The 24,444-nt window shown below is 38.9% G+C and overlaps 1 protein-coding gene across 1 annotated transcript; it reads left to right on the forward strand.

Moving 5' to 3' along the window:
* Positions 1-5,169: 5,169 nt before the first annotated feature.
* LOC108703868 (up-regulator of cell proliferation) lies at positions 5,170-10,214 on the forward strand. Its single transcript, XM_018240174.2, has one exon. The coding sequence runs from the start codon at positions 5,544-5,546 to the stop codon at positions 10,212-10,214; it is 4,671 nt and encodes a 1,556-aa protein (XP_018095663.2). The 5' UTR covers positions 5,170-5,543.
* The last annotated feature ends 14,230 nt before the right edge of the window (positions 10,215-24,444 follow it).

The following is a 24,444-nucleotide window of genomic DNA, read 5'->3' on the forward strand; positions in this document are numbered from 1 at the left end:
CCCGTTGAAATGTGATTTTGGGATAAACATTTGTCAGACTGAAGTTTATCACCTCTGAAGACAATCTGGTCCAATCTGGTCAGATAAAACGGCGAGCCATTGAGGGTTGGGGGAAACAGATGTTTTATGAACAAAAAGCAGTTGCTGACTTTTTCTCAGATGCTTAAACATGTTTTGTTGCATTCCATGTCCAAAACAAATATGTAAACTAAAGATGGGGGGGGGGGGCAAGCTATGCTGTCATTACACACAATGACCCAATGTTTTTTATGTCAAAAGTGCTTGCGACAACCTCATATATGACAGTATGGTCCCAGAGATATTTTATTGCATTCCATCATACTGTGTCTGAATGCCTAGAAAACACTCAAAAAAAAAATCTGATTTTATTTTTTATTTTTTAGTAACGTAATACTTTGGTTATTGTTTCTATATTGTTGGTATTACAAATCTACAAAATAAAATCTGTTTATTCTTTAAGTTATCTATATATTTGAGTGGCTCAAACCAGAAAGCAGAGGAGCTGAAGCAGAGAATGCATCCCCGTGAGTATTTCCTGAAATTTCCCCGCTATACCTTCCTTTTGAATTTTCAGTTTGGATTTGACTACAAAGGTTAAATGCTGAATGTTTTTTTGAATTCCCTTTTTGCTACTCCCCTCCAAAATCTCATTTTTTTTTCATTTTTTACTGGACGAAAACATATCTACAGTATCATAGATGTCCAGGGGGCATTGTGCCATGTAACTAGGGGCATAACCAAACAAAAATTTGTAGGAACACCTACTAATTTTATTTATAGCCTGCAGAGAGATATGCCATAAAACTATGTCAGCATGGGGATATTATTCAACACCAGTCACTCATTTAAGTCTTAGGGCAGTGGCATACCTCTCAACTGTCCTGCTTTTCATGGGACAGTCCTGATTTTCAATGCAGAGCACACTTTCTTGGGTTGTAATTTAAATTTACTGAGTTTCCTGGCTCCTCTTAAGTTCTTTCAGGACTGCTGTTTCCTTCCATCTTGAGGAAAATATCCAAGATGGTTGTGTGTTCCACTATGGAACTACAAGCATTTAAGACCGGCAGAGGGAGAGAGTGAGAGCCAAGCGATGTGGGAGCATTAGGAAAGAAGAACATTGGTGTTAATATTCTGCTTGTGCAAGTGTAGTTAACAGTGTCGGACTGGCCCACCGGGATACCAGGAAAACTCCTGGTGGGCCCAGGTGTCAGTGGCCTCTTGCTTCTAAACATTTGGCCTATTTCATGGTCATTCCCTATTTCTTTATGGGACAAAATCCATAATAATGGAAGAATATAGTTAGTAGATAGAAAAGACTAGGAGAATAAAGAGGTTGAATGAGAAAAGGAGGAATAATAGTTTGGAAAGTGGGCCCATGGTCTAAGGTTTTCTGGTGCACCCCTGGCATCCCAGTCCGATGCTGGTAGTTAAGGTGATACTTGAAAGCTATTGATTTTTGCAGTGATTTTACTGGCATGTCTGGAGCTAAAGGGCATTTATTGGCCATTTCTTAAAGGGAAACTGTCATGGGAAAAAAAAACATTTCAAAATGAATCAGTTAATAGTGCTGCTCCAGCAGAATTCTACACTGAAATCCATTTCTCAAAAGATCAAACAGATGTTTTTATATTCAATTTTGAAATCTGACATGGGGCTAGACATATTGTCAATTTCCCAGCTGCCCCAAGTCATGTGACTTGTGCAAACAAAAGAACAATGGGAAGGTAACCAGATAACAGCTCCCTAACACAAGATAACAGCTGCCTGGTAGATCCAAGAACAACACTCAATAGTAAAAACCCATGTCTCACTGAGACACATTCAGTTACATTGAGAAGGAAAAACAGCAGCCTGCCAGAAAGCATTTCTCTCCTAAAGTGCAGGCACAAGTCACATGACCAGGGGCAGCTGGGAAATTGACAAAATGTCTAGCCCCATGTCAGATTTCAAAATTAAATATAAAAAAATCTGTTTGCTCTTTTGAGAAATGGATTTCAGTGCAGAATTCTGCTGGAATAGCACTAATAACTGATGTGTTTTGAAAAAAAACATGTTTTCCGATGACAGGATCCCTTTAAGTGATCTTACTGGCTTGTCTGGGGTTCATGGAGTACTCACTGGCCATTTTTACAGTGATCTTTCTGGCTTTGCAGGGGCTAATAGAGTGTTCATCGGCCATTTCTACAATAGTCTTACTGACATGTCTGGCATTAATAAGAGGATTATCCCTATTCTGTAGTAATTGTATTGGCATGTCTGGTTTTAGTATGCCTATTATCCATTTTATTAAGTAATTATAATTGTATGCTGGGGTTAATATGCACTTTCATTTTGTTATTTTATTGGCACATCTGGGGTTAATATGCACTTCATTCATTTAATTTTTTATTTTATTGGCATCTCTTGGATTTATATGCTTGTTATCTATTTTCTGTAGAAATTATATTGGCACCTCTGAGTTTAATATCACTGTTATCCATTTAGTGAGTATACTGGCATGTCTTGATTTAATATGCAACTTTATCCATTGTATTTAGTGATTATACTAGCAAATCTTGGGTTAATTTACTTGTTATTCATTTTATATAGTAAATTATACTGGCATGACTTGGGTGTGTAAATTGAGGTATGTACGGCATGGCCTCTCTGTTTTTCAAATGTTTGGAGGCATCCCTTTCTGTACATAGTGTTTTTTTTATGCAACTGTAGATACACCAGTGATGTATTCCCCTATATTGTCCTAAATCTGCTGTATTAAAGTACACAAGTAATGATTTTACTTTATTTTGTCTTGCCAGCTCCTCAATCATATCAGACATCAAAAAGTGATGAGAGGTCCCCTGCTCCCATGCCCCCACCCACACAGATCAGAAGGACAAAGAGTGCAACTCATACACCTGGCTCATCAGTAAGTTTGCAGATAGGAAATTATTTCTCCATATATGAAAGTCTGAATATGGTAATTTATTCCCAGGGATATTTTAGGTAATTAATGTGCTAACATATCATTTTTTAAATATAAATATCACAAATGAGTTCATAAAGTGCACCATTCTCTGCTTTATACAGGACATTGGAAGTAGTTTATCATATCTACTCTAATTTTTCTAATCATAGTCCATATGATTAAGAACTTGAGCTGATAGCTTATATCAGCTATACCTATATTAATTTAGATACCAAACACAATGAAACCGATTGATATTCCTTTTAAAACAGCCAACTGTTACAGACCATGAGAAGGAAAGGACAGCAACATGTTCACCCCGTGAGTATTACTATTTTAATTATTGTGTCTCTATAAAGACAAAAATAATAGGTTTGGATTTTTAAAAAATCATGTAGAAATGTAATTAATAGAAATAATAAACAATGAAAATAATAAAAACAAATAAAGGCCACATTGTCTCACCTACACCTAAATGTAAATGCTAAAGTAATCTAAACCCATGACCCATTTAATCTCTAGATATACCAAAACGCTATCTTCAATCCACCCAATCCCCATGGCTTGTGTGTCAGTTCAGACCGCTGACTCAGCTCTGGTCTGCCTACTAGTGATGGGTGAATCTGAATCTCTGAAAATTTGCTAAAATGAGAAAATTTGCCAAAATGCATTGATGATGTGTATGGACGACAACATTTTTTGACGCGCAACAATTTTTTTCACCCAGTTCACCACAAGTTTGTTTTCGAGGTAAAACTTGGTGAAAATTTCACTCATCACTACTGCCTACCTGTCTCGTTTTTTGCACTTTCCACCTTTGCACAGGTAATGTAGTGAGTAGCTTATGCACTTCTACAATGAAGTAAGGTGTGCCCCACTTTCAGTCCAGCAATGCCTGGCTTCAGCAGCCTAAACTGTATGTGTAAGGCACAAAGGTGCTCCTTTGATCTCACCCTAGTTTGAGAGTCACATAGATGTGCAAGCTAAAGAGGGCCTCTAGGCCCAAGGTTTTAGGGAGACTTGGGTTTATTGCCAGGTAGGTAGGTAAGTACACCACATACTGTATACAGCATTGCCCTAGGTGTAAGTGCTTTGTTGATGGACCCTAAAGGGTATCATGTTTGCTCCCTAAGTGCACATGCCACAGTTAATGGTAATTGATGCCCTGTATTTGGGTATTAAAGGAGAAGGAAAGCTACAGAGGCAGTTTATTGCCAATAGATTAGCTGCAATGGTGCAAGCTAGAATACTATATTTATTCTGTAGAATGTTTTACCATACCTGAGTAAAAATCTCTAGAGCTCTCTCTGTTTGTTTAGGAAAGCAGCTGCTGTATTAGCTTGATGTGACATCACTTCTTGCCTGAGTCTCATAGCTCTTGGCTCAGATTACAGCAAGGGGGGAAGAAGGAGAAGCAGAGAGGAGCAAACTGAGCATGCTCAAGCCCTAGCCCTGAAGGTTTAAGCTGAAAACAGGAAGTCTGATACCGAAGCCCATGAGTACACAATAGAAGGAAAGAAATGCGGTGTTTCTTTTGAGCAGCATTACCTTGAGGGTTTACTGGTATATTTAGCGGACCTTTCTGATAAGGCTTACTTAGTTTTAACCTTCCCTTCTCCTTTAAAAAAGCTATAGTTGGCAGCAAACAGAAGGGCCATAAAATAATAATTTACATGTCTCTCTGTACATAAACCTTTAAAATAAGTTAATCTAGAATTGATGAAGGAGCTATTCTAAGCACTTTAGTCATTTACATTCATTATTTATTTTGTTTTTATTTCAAGATATTAAAGAATACTTTTACTGTTTATATGAATGCGTTTTGTTACAACAGCACCACCTGCTGGTCAATTTCCAATCAGTCTGACCACCAGTTAGTGAAGGAAGTTGTCAGGAGAAAGAAAGAGGCTGCTCTGATAAAAAAAAATTAGAAACCTTTCTAACATCTTTTATAAACATAAGTACATCAGAGCAGCCTCTTTCTTTCTCCTGACAACTTCCTTGACTACTTGCTGGTCAGACTGGTGGGAAACTGACCAGCAGGTGGTGCTGTTGTAACAAAATGAATTCATATTAACAGTACATGTATCCTTTAATATCTTGGAATAAAAACAAAATAAATAATGAATGTACATTGGAAAATGTCTTAGAATAGCTCCCTCATAAATTTTGCATTCACTTCATTTAAAGGTTTACTTATCCTTTATGTAAGAGTCAAAATGTTCTCCAAGACTCTACAAATACATGTTTACTCTAAATCTCTCTAACTGAATTTGTGTTCCAAGAGTATATACAATAGAGTATCTACAATAGAACGTAGGCATTCTGCCCAGATCCCACCCTAACTGGTTTCTCCAAAACTCAGTGCCCTCTACATAGGTCAGTCCCACCATTTTAGATCTCCATATGTCTTTAGCATGTATGTATGTGAATACATTTTGATTTAAGAAGGCTTTCACTGCATCACTATTCATTGCACCCTTGGAAAGTAAATAAAAACTAGTAATACTTTTGAAACCAACATGGAAATTCTTAAATCAATGACTAATGGATACATTAAAGCAATATCAGTAATATGTTGCTTTATCATTTCTCACTAGGTGTAAGAGAAGCATTTACTGACATTGTTACCCAGCTAAAAATGGAACCTTACACAAAGTCAAAATTATCACTTAAGGATATTTTTAGCATTGGGAAGGAATCAGTGAAGAACATTGAGCTTAAGACTTCTGAAGACATTCTCTGGTATTTTTTACAAAAGATAATGGCTGTTGATAGCACTGCAAGGAACAGCTGGTGTGAGAATACATTTCAAAACTTGGAGCCAACCAGTGAGCATTCCATCCATCCTCTAGATGTTGTGTGTGCTGTTCTGCATTGTTCAGATAACTTTTTGCAGCAGGAGATTATATCTAAAATGTCTATGTGTCAGTTTGCTTTACCTTTGATGCTACCACCCAGCCATGATCAAGAATGTACTTTCCTGTTGTGGGCCTTAAGAGGTATTGTGAAACGATGGAGACCTCAGTCATTGGCAGAAAGCAAAGGATTTATTGAAGACAATTTAGTAAATATAAAAATGCCAACATTTTCCTTTGTAAGACTTGGGGAATGCAACATATCTAAATCCAGAATTCTTAATCAACTGCTTTGCCAAACTCAGTCTTACTATGACATTTTTGTGAATCAGGACATGGTTTGTGGATATGCAGAAAAAAAAATTGCTGATGGGTTAGTGGAAATTTCTTGGTTCTTTCCTGGAAGTGTTACTAAATCTGAACTCTTTCCAGAGCCAGCTGCCATTATTAATTTGAGAGGAGACTTGATGTCCTACTGGAAACAGTTCACCTTTCTGACACACGTTTCATCAGCTGTGTTCATATTTACAAATCATTTTTCTGAGAAGGAATATGAATTATTTTTAAATTGTAAAAATATCAATACAGACTTCTATTTTGTCCTTGATTCAAGTTTAAAAAAAGACAAAAGAAAATTAAATACAATAATTTGCACTCTGGAAGAGTTGTCTAAAGTACTAAAAGTCCATGTACTCAACAACAATCATATTGTCAGGACACTTCAATATAATGTTGCTAAATATATATCAGGAGTTGGGACCCATTTAAGCCTCCAGGATCTGGCAGATGTGGCCACTAAACATGGCATCCAGGTAGATGAGAACTCAACAGAATGTGAAAAGGCTAAAACACATGCAGTTTCAATTACAGAAGAGATTAACAATGTGTTGGGGTATAAGAAAAAAACAATGCCTCTTCAGGGGGAGCTGTGGAAAGAATTATCCTGGATAGAAAAAGAGCTGTGTAGAATGAAACACCAAGGAGATACTGAAATCAATATTTATAAAAGGGAACTGGAAAGGAAATGCTCTGAGCTACACCGGACACAATACCAGTGTGAGCTACCTCGTGGCATAAGAAACTATATGAATAGTTTAATGACATTGTCCACAGTAGGGAAAGCTTATTTTATTGGATGGATGAAGTTCTACCTGGATTCAATAACAAGAAACAATCTGTTAGTCTTGCAAGCTGAGTACAAAGAGAAATGTTGCAAGTTGACCACAAATGCGAGTGAAATAAACAAACTTTGTGAGAAAATTTCTGATAGTTCTTTGGGAGTTGATCATTTTTTGCGTGAGCTTGGGCAATTCTATGAGGCAGAATGTGCCATGATCAAGGGAAATCACATAAAACCAAATGAAAAGAAATTTAGTAGTCTCCCAGGAATAGCTGCTGATCTTCTTCTAGATGGGTTTCCATTAGAGCTGATAGATGGAGATGCCTCTGGTATCCCTTTACAGTGGATAACTGATGTTCTAACAGAACTAAGCAAGAAGACAAAGGGAAGATGCAGACTGAGAGTAATCTCTGTGCTGGGAGTGCAGAGCACTGGGAAGTCCACCCTCCTGAACACCATGTTTGGGTTGCAGTTCCCAGTGGCTAGTGGACGTTGCACACGAGGAGCCTTCATGACTCTGATTAGAGTGAAAGAAAACTTCCAAAAAGAGCTTGGCTGTGACTTTGTTCTGGTGATCGACACGGAAGGTCTGAATGCTCCAGAACTGGCTTGTCTAGAGGGCAGCTATGAACATGACAATGAACTGGCAACACTAGCAGTTGGGTTGAGTGATATCACCATAGTGAACGTAGCCATGGAAAACACCACAGAAATGAAAGATACTTTGCAGATAGTAGTACATGCATTTTTACGAATGAAACAAGTTGGGGGAAAAAGCTACTGCTTGTTTGTACATCAAAATGTAAATGATGTGTCTGCTTATCTGAATAACAGAATAAATAGGAACAAAGTTCTGAATGAACTAAATGAAATGACAAAAGTTGCAGCAAAAATGGAATTTATAAATGCTCCTGTTACCTTTTCTGATATTATGACCTATGATCCTGACAAACATAGCTGGTACATCCCTGCGCTTTGGCATGGTGTCCCACCAATGGCTCCCATAAATTTGGGCTATAGTGAAAACATTTTCAAACTGAGAAAACATTTGTTTGAACTTATGAAAGAAAGCCAGAACTCTCTTTCTCATGATACCAGTTCTTTTACAGAATGGATGAACAATTTGTGGAAAGCTGTAAAATATGAGACTTTTATTTTCAGTTTTAGAAACAGCCTTGTTGCTGAGGCTTATGAGCAATTGTCTGCTAAGTACTCAGCGTTAGAATGGAATTTCCGCCATCAAGTTTATACATGGCTATCAGAGCAAGAAAATATGATCAAAAACCAGCCTCAAAGTAAAATAACATTTGTAACAACAGAAATACTAGGAAATAAAATGACTCAATTATTGGACCAAGAAGAGGCCTATATGACGGAACAGTTAAAATTGTTTTTTGAAAGTAGCATTAACAAAACGTATGTTGCTGAGAGATACCGAGTTGAATTTATGAACTATGTTAAATGTGTGCGGCTGAAGATGGAAGTCATCATTTCCAGTAAATGTTTGGAAGCAGTGAAAATCCAGAAAGGAAAACAACAAGTACGGGACATGCAAGAGGGTTGCCTTAAATTAATCGAAGAAAAAGTGGAGACACATTTGAAAACTCATACATTGAATACATGTGATATGAGTAACACTGAAGTGAAAGAAGAATTTGACTTAATGTGGGATCAAATTTTGCAAGAGCTGGAGGTGGGTAGGTTAAAAAAACACAGAATTGACAAAAAAATGCTGGAGCAATTGAAAAGAGAAATGGCAAACAGAAATGGTAAGGTCATGGAAATACTCCATAATGTACCATCTTTAAAATACTATGGGCAGATTCCATTTCAGATGGATAAAAGCTATATCAACATTGATGACTGGAAAGTAAAAGTTAAAGAATTATTTACAAATAGCTGCTATAAAAAATTAGCTAATGTTGCAGGGTTATTAGAACATATCTGCCAGAACTATGTGACAGACCGAATTAACACAGGAGAAGATTACAATGAGATGTACTGTCAGGAGCTTCTGAACATAATCAATAAAAAATTGAACCAAGAAGAAGTGAGAAAGTTTCACCCCGATGGCAAGTTTGAGATTTATCTAAAATTACACATTTTAGGCGCTGCAGCTCTTCAGTTTCAGAAGATGCACGATGACTTTATCTTGAAAAATGATCCCAGACTTCTCATAAATAAATTGAAACCACAATATTTTGATATATTTAAAAACAAACTGCAGCAGAAAGATGAATCCAATGCTCGAGCTAAAGATTTCTGTGATCAGTGTCTGAAGCCGGCAATAACTGACCACATTTACAAGAATCTCGGGAAAGAAATGATTGATGACATTCTGAAGGATTCTTTAAATATCAGATTCAACAGTTACAATACTTTTCACTTTGGGATTCTCAAAGAATTGCTTGAAATTAACAATTTTGAAAATTATGCAGACTATATCACAAACTATGAGATTTATGTGAAAAGATGGATTTCAAAATACATTGTAATGAAATATAAAAACAGTTCTGACTTGGATGTGTTGGTAACCAAAATTATTTCTTCTATTTCTAAACAAATTCAATCTGCCCTTACTGACAAACATGTGCAAAAGAGTCGGGATGTTTCCGAATTTTTGAAATTCTTTCAAACTAATTTGATGAAACATTTGGTGATTTCCAACACTGCAATGAAAGTAATAATTTTCCAAAACACAGAAGATACCCACAAATTTTCAAGCAATATCACATTTTATCTTGAGCAATGTCAGGAACAAATCAGATCAGAAATGAAAGATTTGGGCATTGAATCTATACTTGCCTTTCTGTTGCTAAAACCTCAAGATGAGTTGCTCAAAATGGTGTTGGGATGTGGGAAAACGTGCCCATTTTGTAATGCTCCTTGTGAAGCCAGAGGAGATGACCATCAGGAACACTTTACATCTGCTCATCGGCCCAAGGGTTTAGCCCAATACACTTTTGCAGAAGATAATAGTCTTTGTACAACAACATGTTCCACTGATATCATTTCTAATGGCATGTTTAGAAATCCAGACACGGAAGGAAAGCAGCATCCATATAGAAATTATAGATCTATCTATCCCCAATGGATCATACAACCAGAGATACACTCTTCATTTTACTGGAAATTTGTTTTTGGCCGGTTCAATAATGAGTTTGCAAACCTTTTCCAGGCAAATCCAGCAGAAATCCCAGAGGAATGGCTAAAAATAACTCGAGGACAAGCTCTTCAGAGTTTAAAAGACATGTATAACATAAAATAAAACCTACCATCTATTAAAGGCTATCCAAAAAAAAAATCACAGATAACCATGAAAGAAGAAAACAATGCTGTATTTGCCCTTAATAGGAAGTCTCTGTCTTTCAGAAATGGCAAAAGTATTTCAAAAGTAATTCAAGCAAAATTACATTTCTACTCAAGAATACTATATAAAATGTGATGCTTTGGAGATAGTTTTCTTCCTTGAAGCTTTAAAACAGTTGTTACAATCCAGCTTCATCAAGAAAAGACTGTTTAATAAACAAGTAAAATAATTTCAGCTCTAAAATCAGAAATGTGATACCGCTGAGACAACTTGTGTACTTTATGGGGCAGATTTACTAAGGGTCAAATTGAATTTTCGAACTTAAAAACTTCGAATTTCCAACTATTTTTTGGGTACTTCGACCATCGAATAGGCCTAAATTAGTCTTCGACTTCGATTCAAAGTAAAAAAGTTAGACTTCAAAAATCAAAGTACAGTCTCTTTAAAAAAGTTAGACTTTGACACTTCGCCATCTTAAACCTGCCGAATTGCTATGTTAGTCTATGAGGACCTCCTAGAACCCATAGCCAACATTTGGCTAAGTCTTTAGAAGTTGAAGGAAAATCGTTTGTTCGATCGATGAAATCGTTCGAATAGTTCGATTCAAAGGATTTCATCGCTGGTTGAACGATTTTCGTTCGACCGAAAACGGCCAAATTCGATTAAAAATCTTCCAACTTCGACATTCGAAGTTGAAGAAATCCAATTCGATGGTCGAATACGTTTTTTCCTCTTCGAAATTCGACCCTTGATAAATCTTCCCCTATATGAATATTTTATAGACACATTTAGCCACTGATGAAATCTAATCTAATGACATTTTGTGAGTATATAATGATTTTGAGTATCATTCATGAACTATATAGTCATTTTGCCAAGACCACAAATTAATAAATCTTATGACTAAGGGGGTAGATTAATCAACACCCAAGTGTTCAACACCCAAGTTGCAAAACTCATATTTTTATGATATATTAAATGCAAAATACTAAAAAAACCTGAATAAAAAATGTTGCTGGTGAGTTCCTTGCAGAAGTCCAAGGGGGCTGTATTTAAAACATTAAAACATTAAATTTAGGTTTTCAAGTTTTTTGCTTAATATAGCTTGAAAATTTGAGTTTTGGAAACTCAAATTCAAGATTTTTGCTGCAAAATAAAAAATCATGGCATTTAGCACTATGGAGAAGCTGGAAGAGTACCTAAAGTTCTAGCGTGTTAAGAAATGTCCAAAGACTGCTTTCCATTATCTCCATTTTAGAAGCAGCTCTTATATTCACATGATCGATAATAATAACCTGTAAGAAGTAGTAGTCTGTATATTTCTTGCCCTAGATGTTTCTCAGAGAAGCATTATGGAATTTGATGTGTGATGCAATCTTTAAGGGGAAATTAACTCCTATATACAGCTTTTTTTAAAATAAGCAAAATAAATAGAACTGATATTGAATCTATTGTCTAACTTTTCTTTTCATCTTAAAGTGGACATGTCATCCAGACACAAAAATCTGTATAATAAAAGTCCTTTTCAAATTAAACATGAAATCCAATTTCTATTTTTTATTAAAGCATTCATAGCTGTTGTAAGCTCATTTAAAAATCTCAGCTGTCAATCAAATATTGTCTGCCCCTCCTCTATGCCAGTGGCATAGAGGCGGGGCAGACAATTACTTTCACTTTCCATTCAGCACTTCCTTCATGTCACTGCTCTCCACACATTCCCCCGTTCTCTTTACCGTTTAATTGTGTAGTCAGGGCATGGGAATGGGCATCAGGTCCCCCATTCTGGTGAACAAACAAGATTCTGAGATGATACAAGGCTTGTCTTAATAACACTGTCCACAAAATGGCTGCTTCCTGCTTGTTATAATTATGAATCCCCAGACTAAAGGAAACAAGATTTAAATAATTTATATAGTGTAATTGAAGTTCATTTTGCTTGACTAATGTGATAAAATAGGATTTGGAATTTTTTTTTTTGGGTGACGGGTCCCCTTTAAAAAAAACATATTTTATTTTGTCCATAAACTGAGAAGAGTCCATGGACTCCCACATTATATAATACCAATAGTAACTAAGGTTAGCATCTGTATTGCTACAAACAATGGTGTAAAAAAACCCCCACAAAATAACCCAATCACTTTAACATTTTAAAAAATAGGTATATAAAAAGACTTTTGCAAACTACTGACATTTTTTTCTTAAACGTATAATTTTTTATGTAGAGGACTTAAGGGGGCAAATTAACTCACCTTCAAGGTTGCGCCAGCATTGGCTTTGCCGCACTTCGCCAGGCGTAGATTCGCCAGGGCTGCACAAATTCACGAAGATCCGAAGTTGCGCACAAGTTACCGATCGTTTGCGAAGTTGCGCTAGTGATGTTATGATCAGCGGTTCGAAGTTACACTAGTGATCGGAAATGACACTGGCTGTATATGCAGCAGAAAACACATTACACAACACAAGGCCAGGGAACCTTAATAAATTTCTTCTAATGCCCTACACATGTGCCCACAATATAGTTTAGGTGCCATATGTTATCAAATCTAGGGGGGAAGCAGGATACCCTAAAAATTACATTTTTGGCTAACTAACTATATTAGAAACATTATTTATTTTGCACAAGCTATCTATTTACCCAGTTTTTATTTTTACACTGAAAAATTCCTTTAAATCTTTACTGTTTAAAGGTGGTTTCTTCCAAGAAGGACTCTCTTTGGCTTTCTGTGCCCTGAGAAGAGCACATTTTAAAGTTCAGAGCCCTAACAAGGACCCCCTTTCCTTCCGCACCCAAAATAGAGCATACTTTTCTGCCACTGAAGTTCCCTACTAACTATACACACACAGTAATACTGGGAACTAGCAGCACCTTGCTTTCACTCTGCTGCTTCTTTTTCTCCCAGCAGCACTTTCTGTGCAGCACTTCCTTCTTCCTGTCAGCTGAAAGGGGTGGGGCTTCTCCACAGAACAACACAGAGGAAGTACACAAAGCTTCCCTATATATATAAGGCTATAGCACAATAATTAACACAATAATTATGTAGGGCTAGAACTAGAGGTAGGCAGAAGAGGCCTAGGGTGGAATGATAGGGGGCGCTGGGCATCTACCTCTAAAATTGTCTTCTGCCTACCGCTAGTCATTTTCCACACCCCTCAGTCTTACTCCCCTTTCTTCCCTCTGTCCCCTCTCTCACTCCTCTCCCCTCCAGCACTCACCCCCTCCCCTACCACACTCTGTAGGTAGTGAAAATACGTGTCCTTTTATTTCATATAATACGGCATTCTATCCAACATTTCGGTCCCACATGGGGATCTTTTTGTTGGATAGAATGCTGAATTATGTGAAATAAAAGGACACATATTTTCACTACCTACAGAGTGTGCTGATCCTCCTTCTGCATATATCTTACAATATATTGCACCTCTGGCTATGACAAGTTTGTAAGGGGAGTTAAGGGTTAACACCGAATTATGAAAGGGTAGGAAGGGGTTAACACTGTCACCATGGAAACCCAACTTGATCCAAAGATTAAAGTCCACACTCTTGATGATAAAACAAACTTGAACTGTTTATTTGGACACACTTTCTTTCATCAGATGACTCTTCCACACATCAGGGCATACAGATATACAATCCACGGCAACGATACACTTCTCCTTTTCTGGCTAAGCCGACACTCCAAACACACAAAGGTTTTTCCCCGAAACCTTCCGAAGGACATCCCTTTCCAGGGTTACTCACCACCTCCCTGCTTCAGCCGGGCTGACACCACGCCAGTGCACCACTGACCTTTCAGGGTAGGAATTTCCTTGTGACACCTTCCGGTCCTACCAGTCCGGCATACGACCTATGCCCCTCTGGCCTACTCCGAATAGGACTTTTCTTTTCCCCCTCCTTCAGGATGTCCTTTTTCCTATAACTTCCACTTGCACCCTCACTGGCTTAGCCTTGGCACATATGTCACTACCTCCTCGTTGGGGTCTTAACTACCCATGCTACATAGTCTTGACTATCTGAAATACCTAGTATTTCACACTTGTGCCCTCTCTCTATCTAAATCCAAATGCATGTGAACAAACCTTTGGGTGTGTCTCCCCTTTAAATACCTTCTTCAATTAAACACTACCCTAACACTTAGGGGCCGATTCATCAAGAGTCGAATATCGAGGGTTAATTAACCCTCGATATTCGACTGGGAACTAAAATCGTTCGACTTCGAATATCGAAGTCGAACGATTTTGCGCAAATCCTGCGATAGATCGATCGAAGGATTTTTCGTTCGATCGAACGATTAAATCCTTCGAATCGAACGATTCGAAGGATTTAAATCCAACGATCGAAGGAAAATCCTTCGATCAAAAAATCACAGGCAAGCCTATGGGGACCTTCCCCATAGGCTAACATTGACTTCGGTAGGTTTTATCTACCGAAGTAGGTGGTCGAAGTATTTTTTAAAGAGACAGTACTTCGATTATCGAATGGTCGAATAGTCGAATTATTTTATAATTAAAGTGATACTTGTGGTTCCCTTGGTTCTATGTTCCCTATACAGCATCGGACTGGGATGCCAGGGGTGCACCAGAAAACCTTAGACCATGGGCCCACTTTCCAAACTATTATTCCTCCTTTTCTCATTCAACCTCTTTATTCTCCTAGTCTTTTAAATCTACTAACTATATTCTTCCATTATTATGGATTTTTTTCCCATAAAGAAATAGGGAATGACCATGAAATAGGCCAAATGTTTAGAAGCAAGAGGCCACTGACACCTGGGCCCACCGGGAGTTTTCCTGGTATCCCGGTGGGCCAGTCCGACACTGTCCCTATATCTCAGATAAGGAAGAGAGCAAGAGGTGTAAACATGGAAACGCAAATCACTTTGACACTGCATTTTTTGCACCCAGTGCAACTCTTTGTGCTGCCAATTGTGGCTAACTGTGAATGGAGTTACCGGAGTTTGAATTTCCATCCTGCATTCCAAGATTTGCTGCATGTGTGGTCGCCCGCATGTACTGTCATGCCTGATGAATTTCTCCAGTGAGGCTTCTACAGAGGTGGATCCATTAGTTGTTATTCTCTTCCCTTAAATCCTAACCATGTGCATCACTTCCTTGACAATCCTTACCACTTTACTTAAAACTTCCTTGAGATCCAAACTTTTATGAGTGTTTCCATGGCACCCCAATGGTATATATACAACTTTTACTTGCACAGAAAAAAAAAAATAATAATATATATTTATTAACTACTATGCACAAGGAAAAAAACCTGTGAACTAATTACCTCTAGAATGTCCCTGTGTTTACTAATAATTATTTTAATTTCATGAACACCAGGTGCATAGGGTTTAAAAAGGTTCATTGTTTTATCTTATAACCTGTATTTCTTATTTGTCTAGATCTCTCTTCATAGATTTTCCTATGCAGCTTTGTTTTTACCTCCCTATTCTTTAAATCTTTTTGATAGGAATGGAGCCTATTCAAGATATTCTTCAGGTTCAGAGCAATTTTTCTTCACTCTGTAGAATTGTCCATAGGGGATATTCTCAATCCATGCAGAGTGGTGGTTGTTTGATGCTAGGGGTAATTAAACACATGAACTTTTTTAAAAAAGTTCTAAAGTCAATCCTTTCATTCTTTATATCAGGGATACCCAACCTTTTTTACCCATGAGCCACATTCAAATGTAAAAAGAGTTGAGGAGCAACACAAGCATGATAAAATCCCTGTGGGTTCCAAATAAAGGATACAATTGGCTGTTTAGTAGCCCTATGTGGACTGGCAGCCTACAAGAGGCTCTGTTTGGCCATGAATTAGTTTTTTATGCAACAAAAACTTGGCTACAAACCTTGAATTTAAAAATAAGCATCTGCTTTGAGGCCACTGGGCACAACATTCAAGGGGTTGGAGAGCAACATGTTACTCATGAGCCACTGGTTGGGGACCACTGCTTTATATATATACCTCTATATCAGGATAACTAACTAAACTTCTACTATAATTCAAAGTAAACTTTAGGTTCAGATCATTGTTGTTCAAATCTTCTACAAATGTAATCAATTCTTCCTGCAGGCCATGCTATATGAAATGATATCAGTAATGTATCAACAGCTGAGAACAAAACTCACACCCAGTCTTGGGGCAATGCAAAGTTCTTACCAGTGTCCCATAAACAAATTAGCACAACTGGGCATGAATATTGTTCCCATGGCGGTCCCACATGTTTCAAAATAAACAAGATGGATTTTGAAACAAATTATTTTTGCAATAAAGGTGTTGTATCATCCTTCTCTAAAAAATGAGTTATCACTCTCAGTCCAGGCACTAGTCCATTTTGGAGTCAGGAAGGAATCTTCCCCCTCTGAGACAAATTGGAGAGATTTCAAATGTTTTTTTTTGCCAAAAAAAAATTACATCCTATATGGTTTTTAATCTGCCCCCCCCCCCGTAGGTCAAAACAAGGATATAAATATATAGAAACCTTGGTTTTTTTTCCTGAATAACTACGTTTTTTTACACAAAAAACACAAATGTTTTGGATTATCAGCCATTACCCAGTGCAAGTCATGATATCTTCAAATTGGGATGGGGATATCTGCATTTGACATATATATATATATATATATATACAGCAGCTTGTTTATCAAAAACTATAGTTGTACTTATCTGTTATCTACTGTGTATCCTGTGCTTGAATGGCTTCCCCCATCGCTACACAGCAGCTTGTTTATATAAACTATAGTAGTACTTATCTGTTATCTACTGTGTATCCTGTGCTTGAATGGCTGCCCCCATGGCTACACAGCAGCTTGTTTATATAAACTATAGTAGTACTTATCTGTTATCTACTGTGTATCCTGTGCTTGAATGGCTTCCCCCATCGCTACACAGCAGCTTGTTTATATAAACTATAGTAGTACTTATCTCTTATCTACTGTGTATCCTGTGCCTGAATGGCTGCCCCCATGGCTACACAGCAGCATGGCTACACAGCAGCTTGTTATATAAACTATAGTAGTACTTTATCTGATATCTACTGTGTATCCTGTGCTTGAATGGCTGCCCCAATGGCTACACAGCAGCTTGTTTATATAAACTATAGTAGTACTTATCTGTTATCTACTGTGTATCCTGTGCTTGAATGGCTGCCCCCATGGCTACACTGCAGTTTGTTTTTATAAACTATAGTAGTACTTATCTGTTATCTACTGTGTATCCTGTGCTTAAATGGCTGCCCCCATGGCTACACAGCAGCTTGTATATATAAACTATAGTAGTACTTATCTGTTATCTACTGTGTATCCTGTGCTTGAATGGCTGCCCCCATGTCTACACTGTAGTTTGTTTTTATAAAGTATAGTAGAACTTATCTGTTATCTTCATCAAGGACCATACCTGCTAGTTCATTCGGCCCTCTTCCCGTCAGCTGGTATGCTTATTATTGTATTTTGATTGGTTGGCTATAGGGCTGAATGATCGGATTAGCCCAATATCGACCACCTTTTGGTGGGCATATCGGAGGAAAAATCTGCTTTGACCTCGCCAAACAGGCAGATCTTATAGTGTATGGCCACCCTTAGGCAGCAATTATTCACCATTTCCTAATCAATCTTATAAATACCCTTTCAATCACAGGGCACTCCAGTAGCAGTATACTGAAGTAAAGTCTTAGCACTTTTTGCTCCCTCTTCTTATTCTGCACTTACTTAACAATCCCATCAGGGACCTGCTCCACAATTCTGCTTTCCACTTTTCATATCAGTCATTTCTCCACTCCACTCCATGCTCCATTTCTAGCAGAGATTTATAGGAAGAGCTGATACGGAAAGGAGAACAGGAAGGTGATCACGGTATGTCTGATGGGATTGTGGATCTGATTTGGATCAACATCTGTAAGTATTGATTAAAGTCAAGGCAATTCAGCTTCACATGAGTTGCCAATATGGTAGGTAAGTCCAGTGAATACAGTTTTTGGTTTTATGCCAAAAAACGAATGGAGTGCCACTATACCATTGTACTTACCTTTCCAAGGCTTCAGATTGACAAATGCAGAGTAGTGTAAAAGATTCTGATTTATACACATCTCTGTGCCAGGGACTCCTGCAAATGAAACTAAAATGGTGATATGGTCCTGCATTTGTTTTTTTTCCCAGGGTAGTCCCATTTTTTTCCCAAAAGGAGCACCAACTTGGAAAGAAATAGCATTATTTAAAAAACATTTTGACCAATGCAATATTTTCTGTGGGTTTGAATTGTACCAATGCCCCTCACAAACCTTCCTGCCCCAAGCTCCCGAGCTGAAGGTTTGTTGGTTCTGTCCCTCCTTTGAAGAAACACATCTGCTTGATCCTCTAAGCTCATAACTAGATGACTAATTTAGTAAAACATTGCAATAATAGTTACTATTTTATAGTTCAGTAAGTGGCCTCATGCTGGGCTAGCGTAGATCCTCCTAGGAATTATGTTCAAGACAGACAGTCTCATCACACTAAATACGGACAGGCCAAGAGAAAGACATTTCCCCTTTACTCAAATATAGTGGTGGTGGGGTCAACTGGTACTGCAGTTCATTGCTAGACCCTCACTCACAATAGATCTATCTGCACAGGAAGAAGAAAATACATTCCTCCTCACCTAAAATAAATGAATGAAGTAAATTTACCGCCCCTGTATACTTTTTTGCCTCATGAGTATCCTGCTTTAATTGACATTTCAATATGTATTGTAATTTGTTGACAGATTGTGACCAACATTGTTGGGTAGAAAACCCTTTCTTTTTTTATTCTTTTTTCATGCACATTTGTCTCTTTAAAGGAATGTCTTAAAGTGGACCTGTCATCCAGACATAAAAAGCTGTATAGTAAAAGTCCTTTTCTAATTAAAAATGAAATTCAAATTTTTTTTTATTAAAGCGTTCATAACTATTGTAAGCTCATTTAAACAACTCAGCTGTCAATCAAATACTGCTTGCCCCTCCCCTATGTCTTAGGCAATTACTTTCACTTTCCATTCTTCTCCCCACATTCCCCCGTTCTCATTTAATTCTGTATCCAGTGCATGGGGATGGACATCAGGTCCCCCATTCTGGTGCGCAAACAAGATTCTGAGATGATACCAGACTTGTCTTAATAACAGTGTCTACAAAATGGCTGCTGCCTGCTTGTTATAATTATGAGTTCACAGACTGATAGAAACAAGATTCGAATATTATTTTACAGTGTAATTAAAGTTTATTTTGCTTGACTATCATTATAAAATAGGATTTGGAATATTTTTTTTGGGTGACGGTTCGCCTTTAAAGGACAAGGAAAGTCTAAAATAGAATGAGGCTAGAAATGCTGTATTTGTATACTAAATATAAACATGAACTTACTGCACCACAAAGCCTAATCAAACAAATGATTTATGCTTTCAAAGTTGGCCACTGGGGGCTGTCATCTTGTAACTTTGTTAAACATCTTGGCCTGACCCTGACCCTGCACATGCTCAGTGTGGTCTGGGCTGCTTAGGGATCGTCATAAACAAAGCTGCTTGAATTCTGCATGGCTGGTAAGTAAGGCGGGGGCTCCCCCTGCTGTTCATAAGTATGATTGTTTCCCTGCAGAGCAGTTAGGGACTGTCTGACAATTCCTATCCACAGCAGTAAATGAAGGGAGAATTTCACTGCATACAGTCAGGTTTCTTACAAAAACAGTACACATTTTTTAATTAAAGTATATTGGAGAAAGGTTTATTTTTCATTAAAGAATGTAAAAATGGGATTTTATTGTTTTGCCTTTCCTTGTCCTTTAAGCCAGAGCTGTTTTGTTTTGTACAGGGCAATACATTTATGGAGAGTGGAATCCACCCATACTTATGTGATTTCCTGCTTCAGTTATTGAAGTATAGTGTATGACTGGCTGCTAGTGACGCACATTGCCTGATCAACCTGAAGCTTGAAGAGGTAACAACTGACTGAGCTGCAAAAAAAATATTTTTTTATGCAAGGTAGGTAAATTATTTCTGAACATTACATACAGGGATGGGATCTATGTGTACAGTGTATTTCTGGAAACTTGTTACCTGGCGATTTCCAGATACAGTGACTTCATATAATTTGGAGGTTCACCTCCCTCGGGGCCTTCCTGTACTGGGCCCAGGCTCTCCAGCAGACATCCATCTTCCTTGGCATGTAGCAACAAAAGAGAAAGACCATGTGGTGCATCTCATTTATAAAAATGTAAGTCTTTAGAAGACTTATAAATCTGGAACCGCCAGGGGGTGCCTTAACCTGGAAAGGGAAACTCTCCCATCTCTAAATTAGGCCCAACTCTTAGCTGTCCAAACCAGGAAATAAATAACCAGTAGGGGATTTTCAGACATTGGGGATGTTAACCTTATGGACTCAGGCCCGGATTTGTGGAAAGGCCACCTAGGCCCGGGCCTAGGGTGGCAGGATTTAAGGGGGGCGGCATGCTGGTCAACCACACCCACATTGGTTCAAAAACACTGGGGATATGCTGGAGATACAATAATTTTTTAAATTTCTTGTGTGCCAATCCACATTGCTCCTGTCCCCCTGGAGTAGACAGGGCGACGAACGGTAGTGGGCCTAGGGGCGCCCACTATATAAATCCGGCCCTGTATGGACTGCTACAGAAATATAGTAAATACAGAGAAAAATGACAAGGCTGATAAAGGGAATGTAAGAGCTCAATTATGGGTTTAGGCTGGCAATGGTGGGACTGGCTACACTGGAGAAGTAGCCATTAAAGGAAAACTATACCCCTAAAATTAATACTTAAGCAACAGATAGTTTACATCAAGTTAAGTGGCAAATAATTTAACCAAGCTGGTATATATTTCTGTAAATATTGCCCTTTTACATCTCTTGCCTTGAATCACCATTTCATGATGGTCTGTGTGCTGCCTCACCTGACCACCTGATCAGAAATACCACAACTCTAACTGTAACAGGAAGAGATCACCTGGCCAGAAATACTGCAGCTCTAACTGTAACAGGAAGAGATCACCTGACCAAAAATACTGCAGCTCTAACTGTAACAAGAAGAGATCACCTGACCAGAAATACTGCAGCTCTAACTGTAACAGGAAGAGATCACCTGACCAGAAATACTGCAGCTCTAACTGTAACAGGAAGAGATCACCTGGCGAGAAATACTGCAGCTCTAACTGTAACAGGAAGAGATCACCTGACCAGAAATACTGCAGCTCTAACTGTAACAGGAAGAGATCACCTGACCAGAAATACTGCAACTCTAACTGTAACAGGAAGAGATCACCTGACCAAAAATACTGCAGCTCTAACTGTAACAAGAAGAGATCACCTGACCAGAAATACTGTTGCTCTAACTGTAACAGGAAGAGATCACCTGACCAGAAATACTGCAGCTCTAACTGTAACAGGAAGAGATCACCTGACCAGAAATACTGCAGCTCTAACTGTAACAGGAAGAGATCACCTGACCAGAAATACTGCAACTCTAACTGTAACAGGAAGAGATCACCTGACCAAAAATACTGCAGCTCTAACTGTAACAAGAAGAGATCACCTGACCAGAAATACTGCTGCTCTAACTGTAACAGGAAGAGATCACCTGACCAGAAATACTGCAGCTCTAACTGTAACAGGAAGAGATCACCTGACCAGAAATACTGCAGCTCTAACTGTAACAGGAAGAGATCACCTGACCAGAAATACTGCAACTCTAACTATAACAGGAAGAGATCACCTGACCAGAAATACTGCAACTCTAACTATAACAGGAAGAGATCACCTGACCAGAAATACTGCAGCTCTAACTGTAACAGGAAGAGATCACCTGACCAGAAATACTGCAACTCTAACTATAACAGGAAGAGATCACCTGACCAGAAATACTGCAACTCTAACTATAAGGGCTATTCCACACGGGGAGATAGCGACGCGTTTGCGGTCGCGGCGACAAAGCGCCGCGACAGTCGCCGCGACCGGCGCAGGCGACAGTTTTGTATGGGCGCCTATGTAAAAACGCCTGTGCTAACCACACGAGGCGATGCGCTTTTCAACAGTCGCCTGAAAATGCCTCGCCAGGCTTTTTCAGGCGACTGTTGAAAAGCGCATCGCCTCGTGTGGTTAGCACAGGCGTTTTTACATAGGCGCCCATACAAAACTGTCGCCTGCGCCGGTCGCGGCGACTGTCGCGGCGCTTTGTCGCCGCGACCGCAAACGCGTCGCTATCTCCCCGTGTGGACTAGCCCTAACAGGAAGAGATCACCTGACCAGAAATACTGCAGCTCTAGCTGTAACAGGAAGAAGTGTTGAAGCAAAAGACAGAACTTTTTTCTGACCTAACATGTATAGTTTGTTTGGTATGTTTGTGTGCAACATGAATGGTACGATCCCAGGGGGCGGCCCTTATTTTTTAAAATGGCAATTTTCTATTTATGATTGCCCAATGGCAGATAATAATAAAAATGTATATTGGTATGAAAATGGTTTATTTACACAAAGCAGGGTTTTACATATGAGCTGTTTTATGCAATCGCTTTTTATAGAGACCTACATTGTTCGGGGGTATAGTTTTCCTTTAAGGGAGATATGATCTTTGTACTGTATAAAAATTTATAAGGGGGAATATAATAAACTGTATGCAGGAGAGGATTGCCGATCTATTTTTGATCTATTGATACTTGTTATTCAGAATAAACCAGGATGTGTATTTGTTTTCATCTGCCTGTATGTTAGTATTTTCACCTCTAAGTGCTTTTGTAATTATTATGACTCATTGTGCTACTTTCACTTTGAACTGTCTTTTTCAACTCAAAAGATGGCCAATACTGACATGATTATCCACCACTGAAGTAGATACTTGTCAGGTACTCACCGATCCTATGTTTGGCGCGATGCGTTCTAGTGACGTCACGGCGCACACGTCGTGACGCCGACGCAGGGGATTCGCTGGGCGCAGCGTATGGACGCAGGCATCCCTATTTCTCTCAGCACACTGATGATTCCAGTGCTCGGACATCATTTTCTCCTAGCTACACTGAGTAAGTGACTCTTTACTTAATCTGAACTTTGGTTGACCCTGCTATTGATTATTTGACTATGATCCTGCTTAACCCTTTTGGTACTTTGATTGATATTGACTACCTGTTGCCCGTCTGATCACGCTACTGTATTTAACCCTTTGGAACTCTGCTTGGTATTGAACTCCTGTTGCCAAAACTCTGCTTGCCTGTCTACGCTTCTGTGTTTAACCCTTTGGAACTCCGCTTGATATTTGACTACCTGTTGCCGAACCCTGCTTGCTATTGGTTTACGCTTTCCTGCCTTGACCACTGTTACTTGGTTGAACTTCTGATTACCGCTGCCGACCAGTTTTGCCTTTCCTGGCTACGCCTCAGCTACTACTTTTTTGGAAACCTGCATCTTGTGAACAACTACTAGACGCCACCTGACCCGCCAGTGTTACGGAGCGAAGCGGCTAATTTCATTACCTGCACTAACCGTCATATCTGCTAATTATTCGTCAACATCTTCCTGCAGCTGACGCTAAGGTGACTGTTGCGCTAGTATCCCGAGACGCCCTATTGCCCTCAACTACTTCCACAGCTAACGCCACATCTTCTTGTATTTACAGCCACAAGACCCGCTCCACCACAGGCCGGCGCATCCTGCTAGTAATCACAGGCTCCCATATTACGCCTTCACTAGTTTCCCTTGTATCCAGTCGAGGGTGCACTGGTGGGGGAGCTGTAGGGGTTGTCTTCCTCAACATCCGTGGTTCCCGGTTCGGTAAGTCTGACAATACTTTTCTTTTAATCTTTTTTTTTCCCCCTTTTCTTTAGTGCCTATGGTGGCCTCACTCCATCCAACTAAGCACTGTGCCATTTGGACCTTTTGAGTTATTGCTGATTGTTTGCACTTGTACTGCCTCTTAATTCCTCTCTCTCTAGGCACTTGGCATAACCTTTGGGTGAATAGAGTGTATAATCCCCATTATGAACCTCTTCTCTAACCTGGACACTGGCCTAGCATACGTTGACCCTTTGAGATAGGGCATATTAATATGACTGGGAACCAAGTGAGTATGGACACAGATGGTGTCACAACAGTATATGAAGACCCAATGGGAATAAATGACCTACACAAACTTTGAGGCTCTGCTGCAAAACAGCTCTCTTTGGGCAAAATGGCTCTCATTGG

This window comes from Xenopus laevis, chromosome 9_10L (assembly GCF_017654675.1).
Source record: "Xenopus laevis strain J_2021 chromosome 9_10L, Xenopus_laevis_v10.1, whole genome shotgun sequence".
NCBI classification, from domain to species: Eukaryota; Metazoa; Chordata; class Amphibia; order Anura; family Pipidae; genus Xenopus; species Xenopus laevis.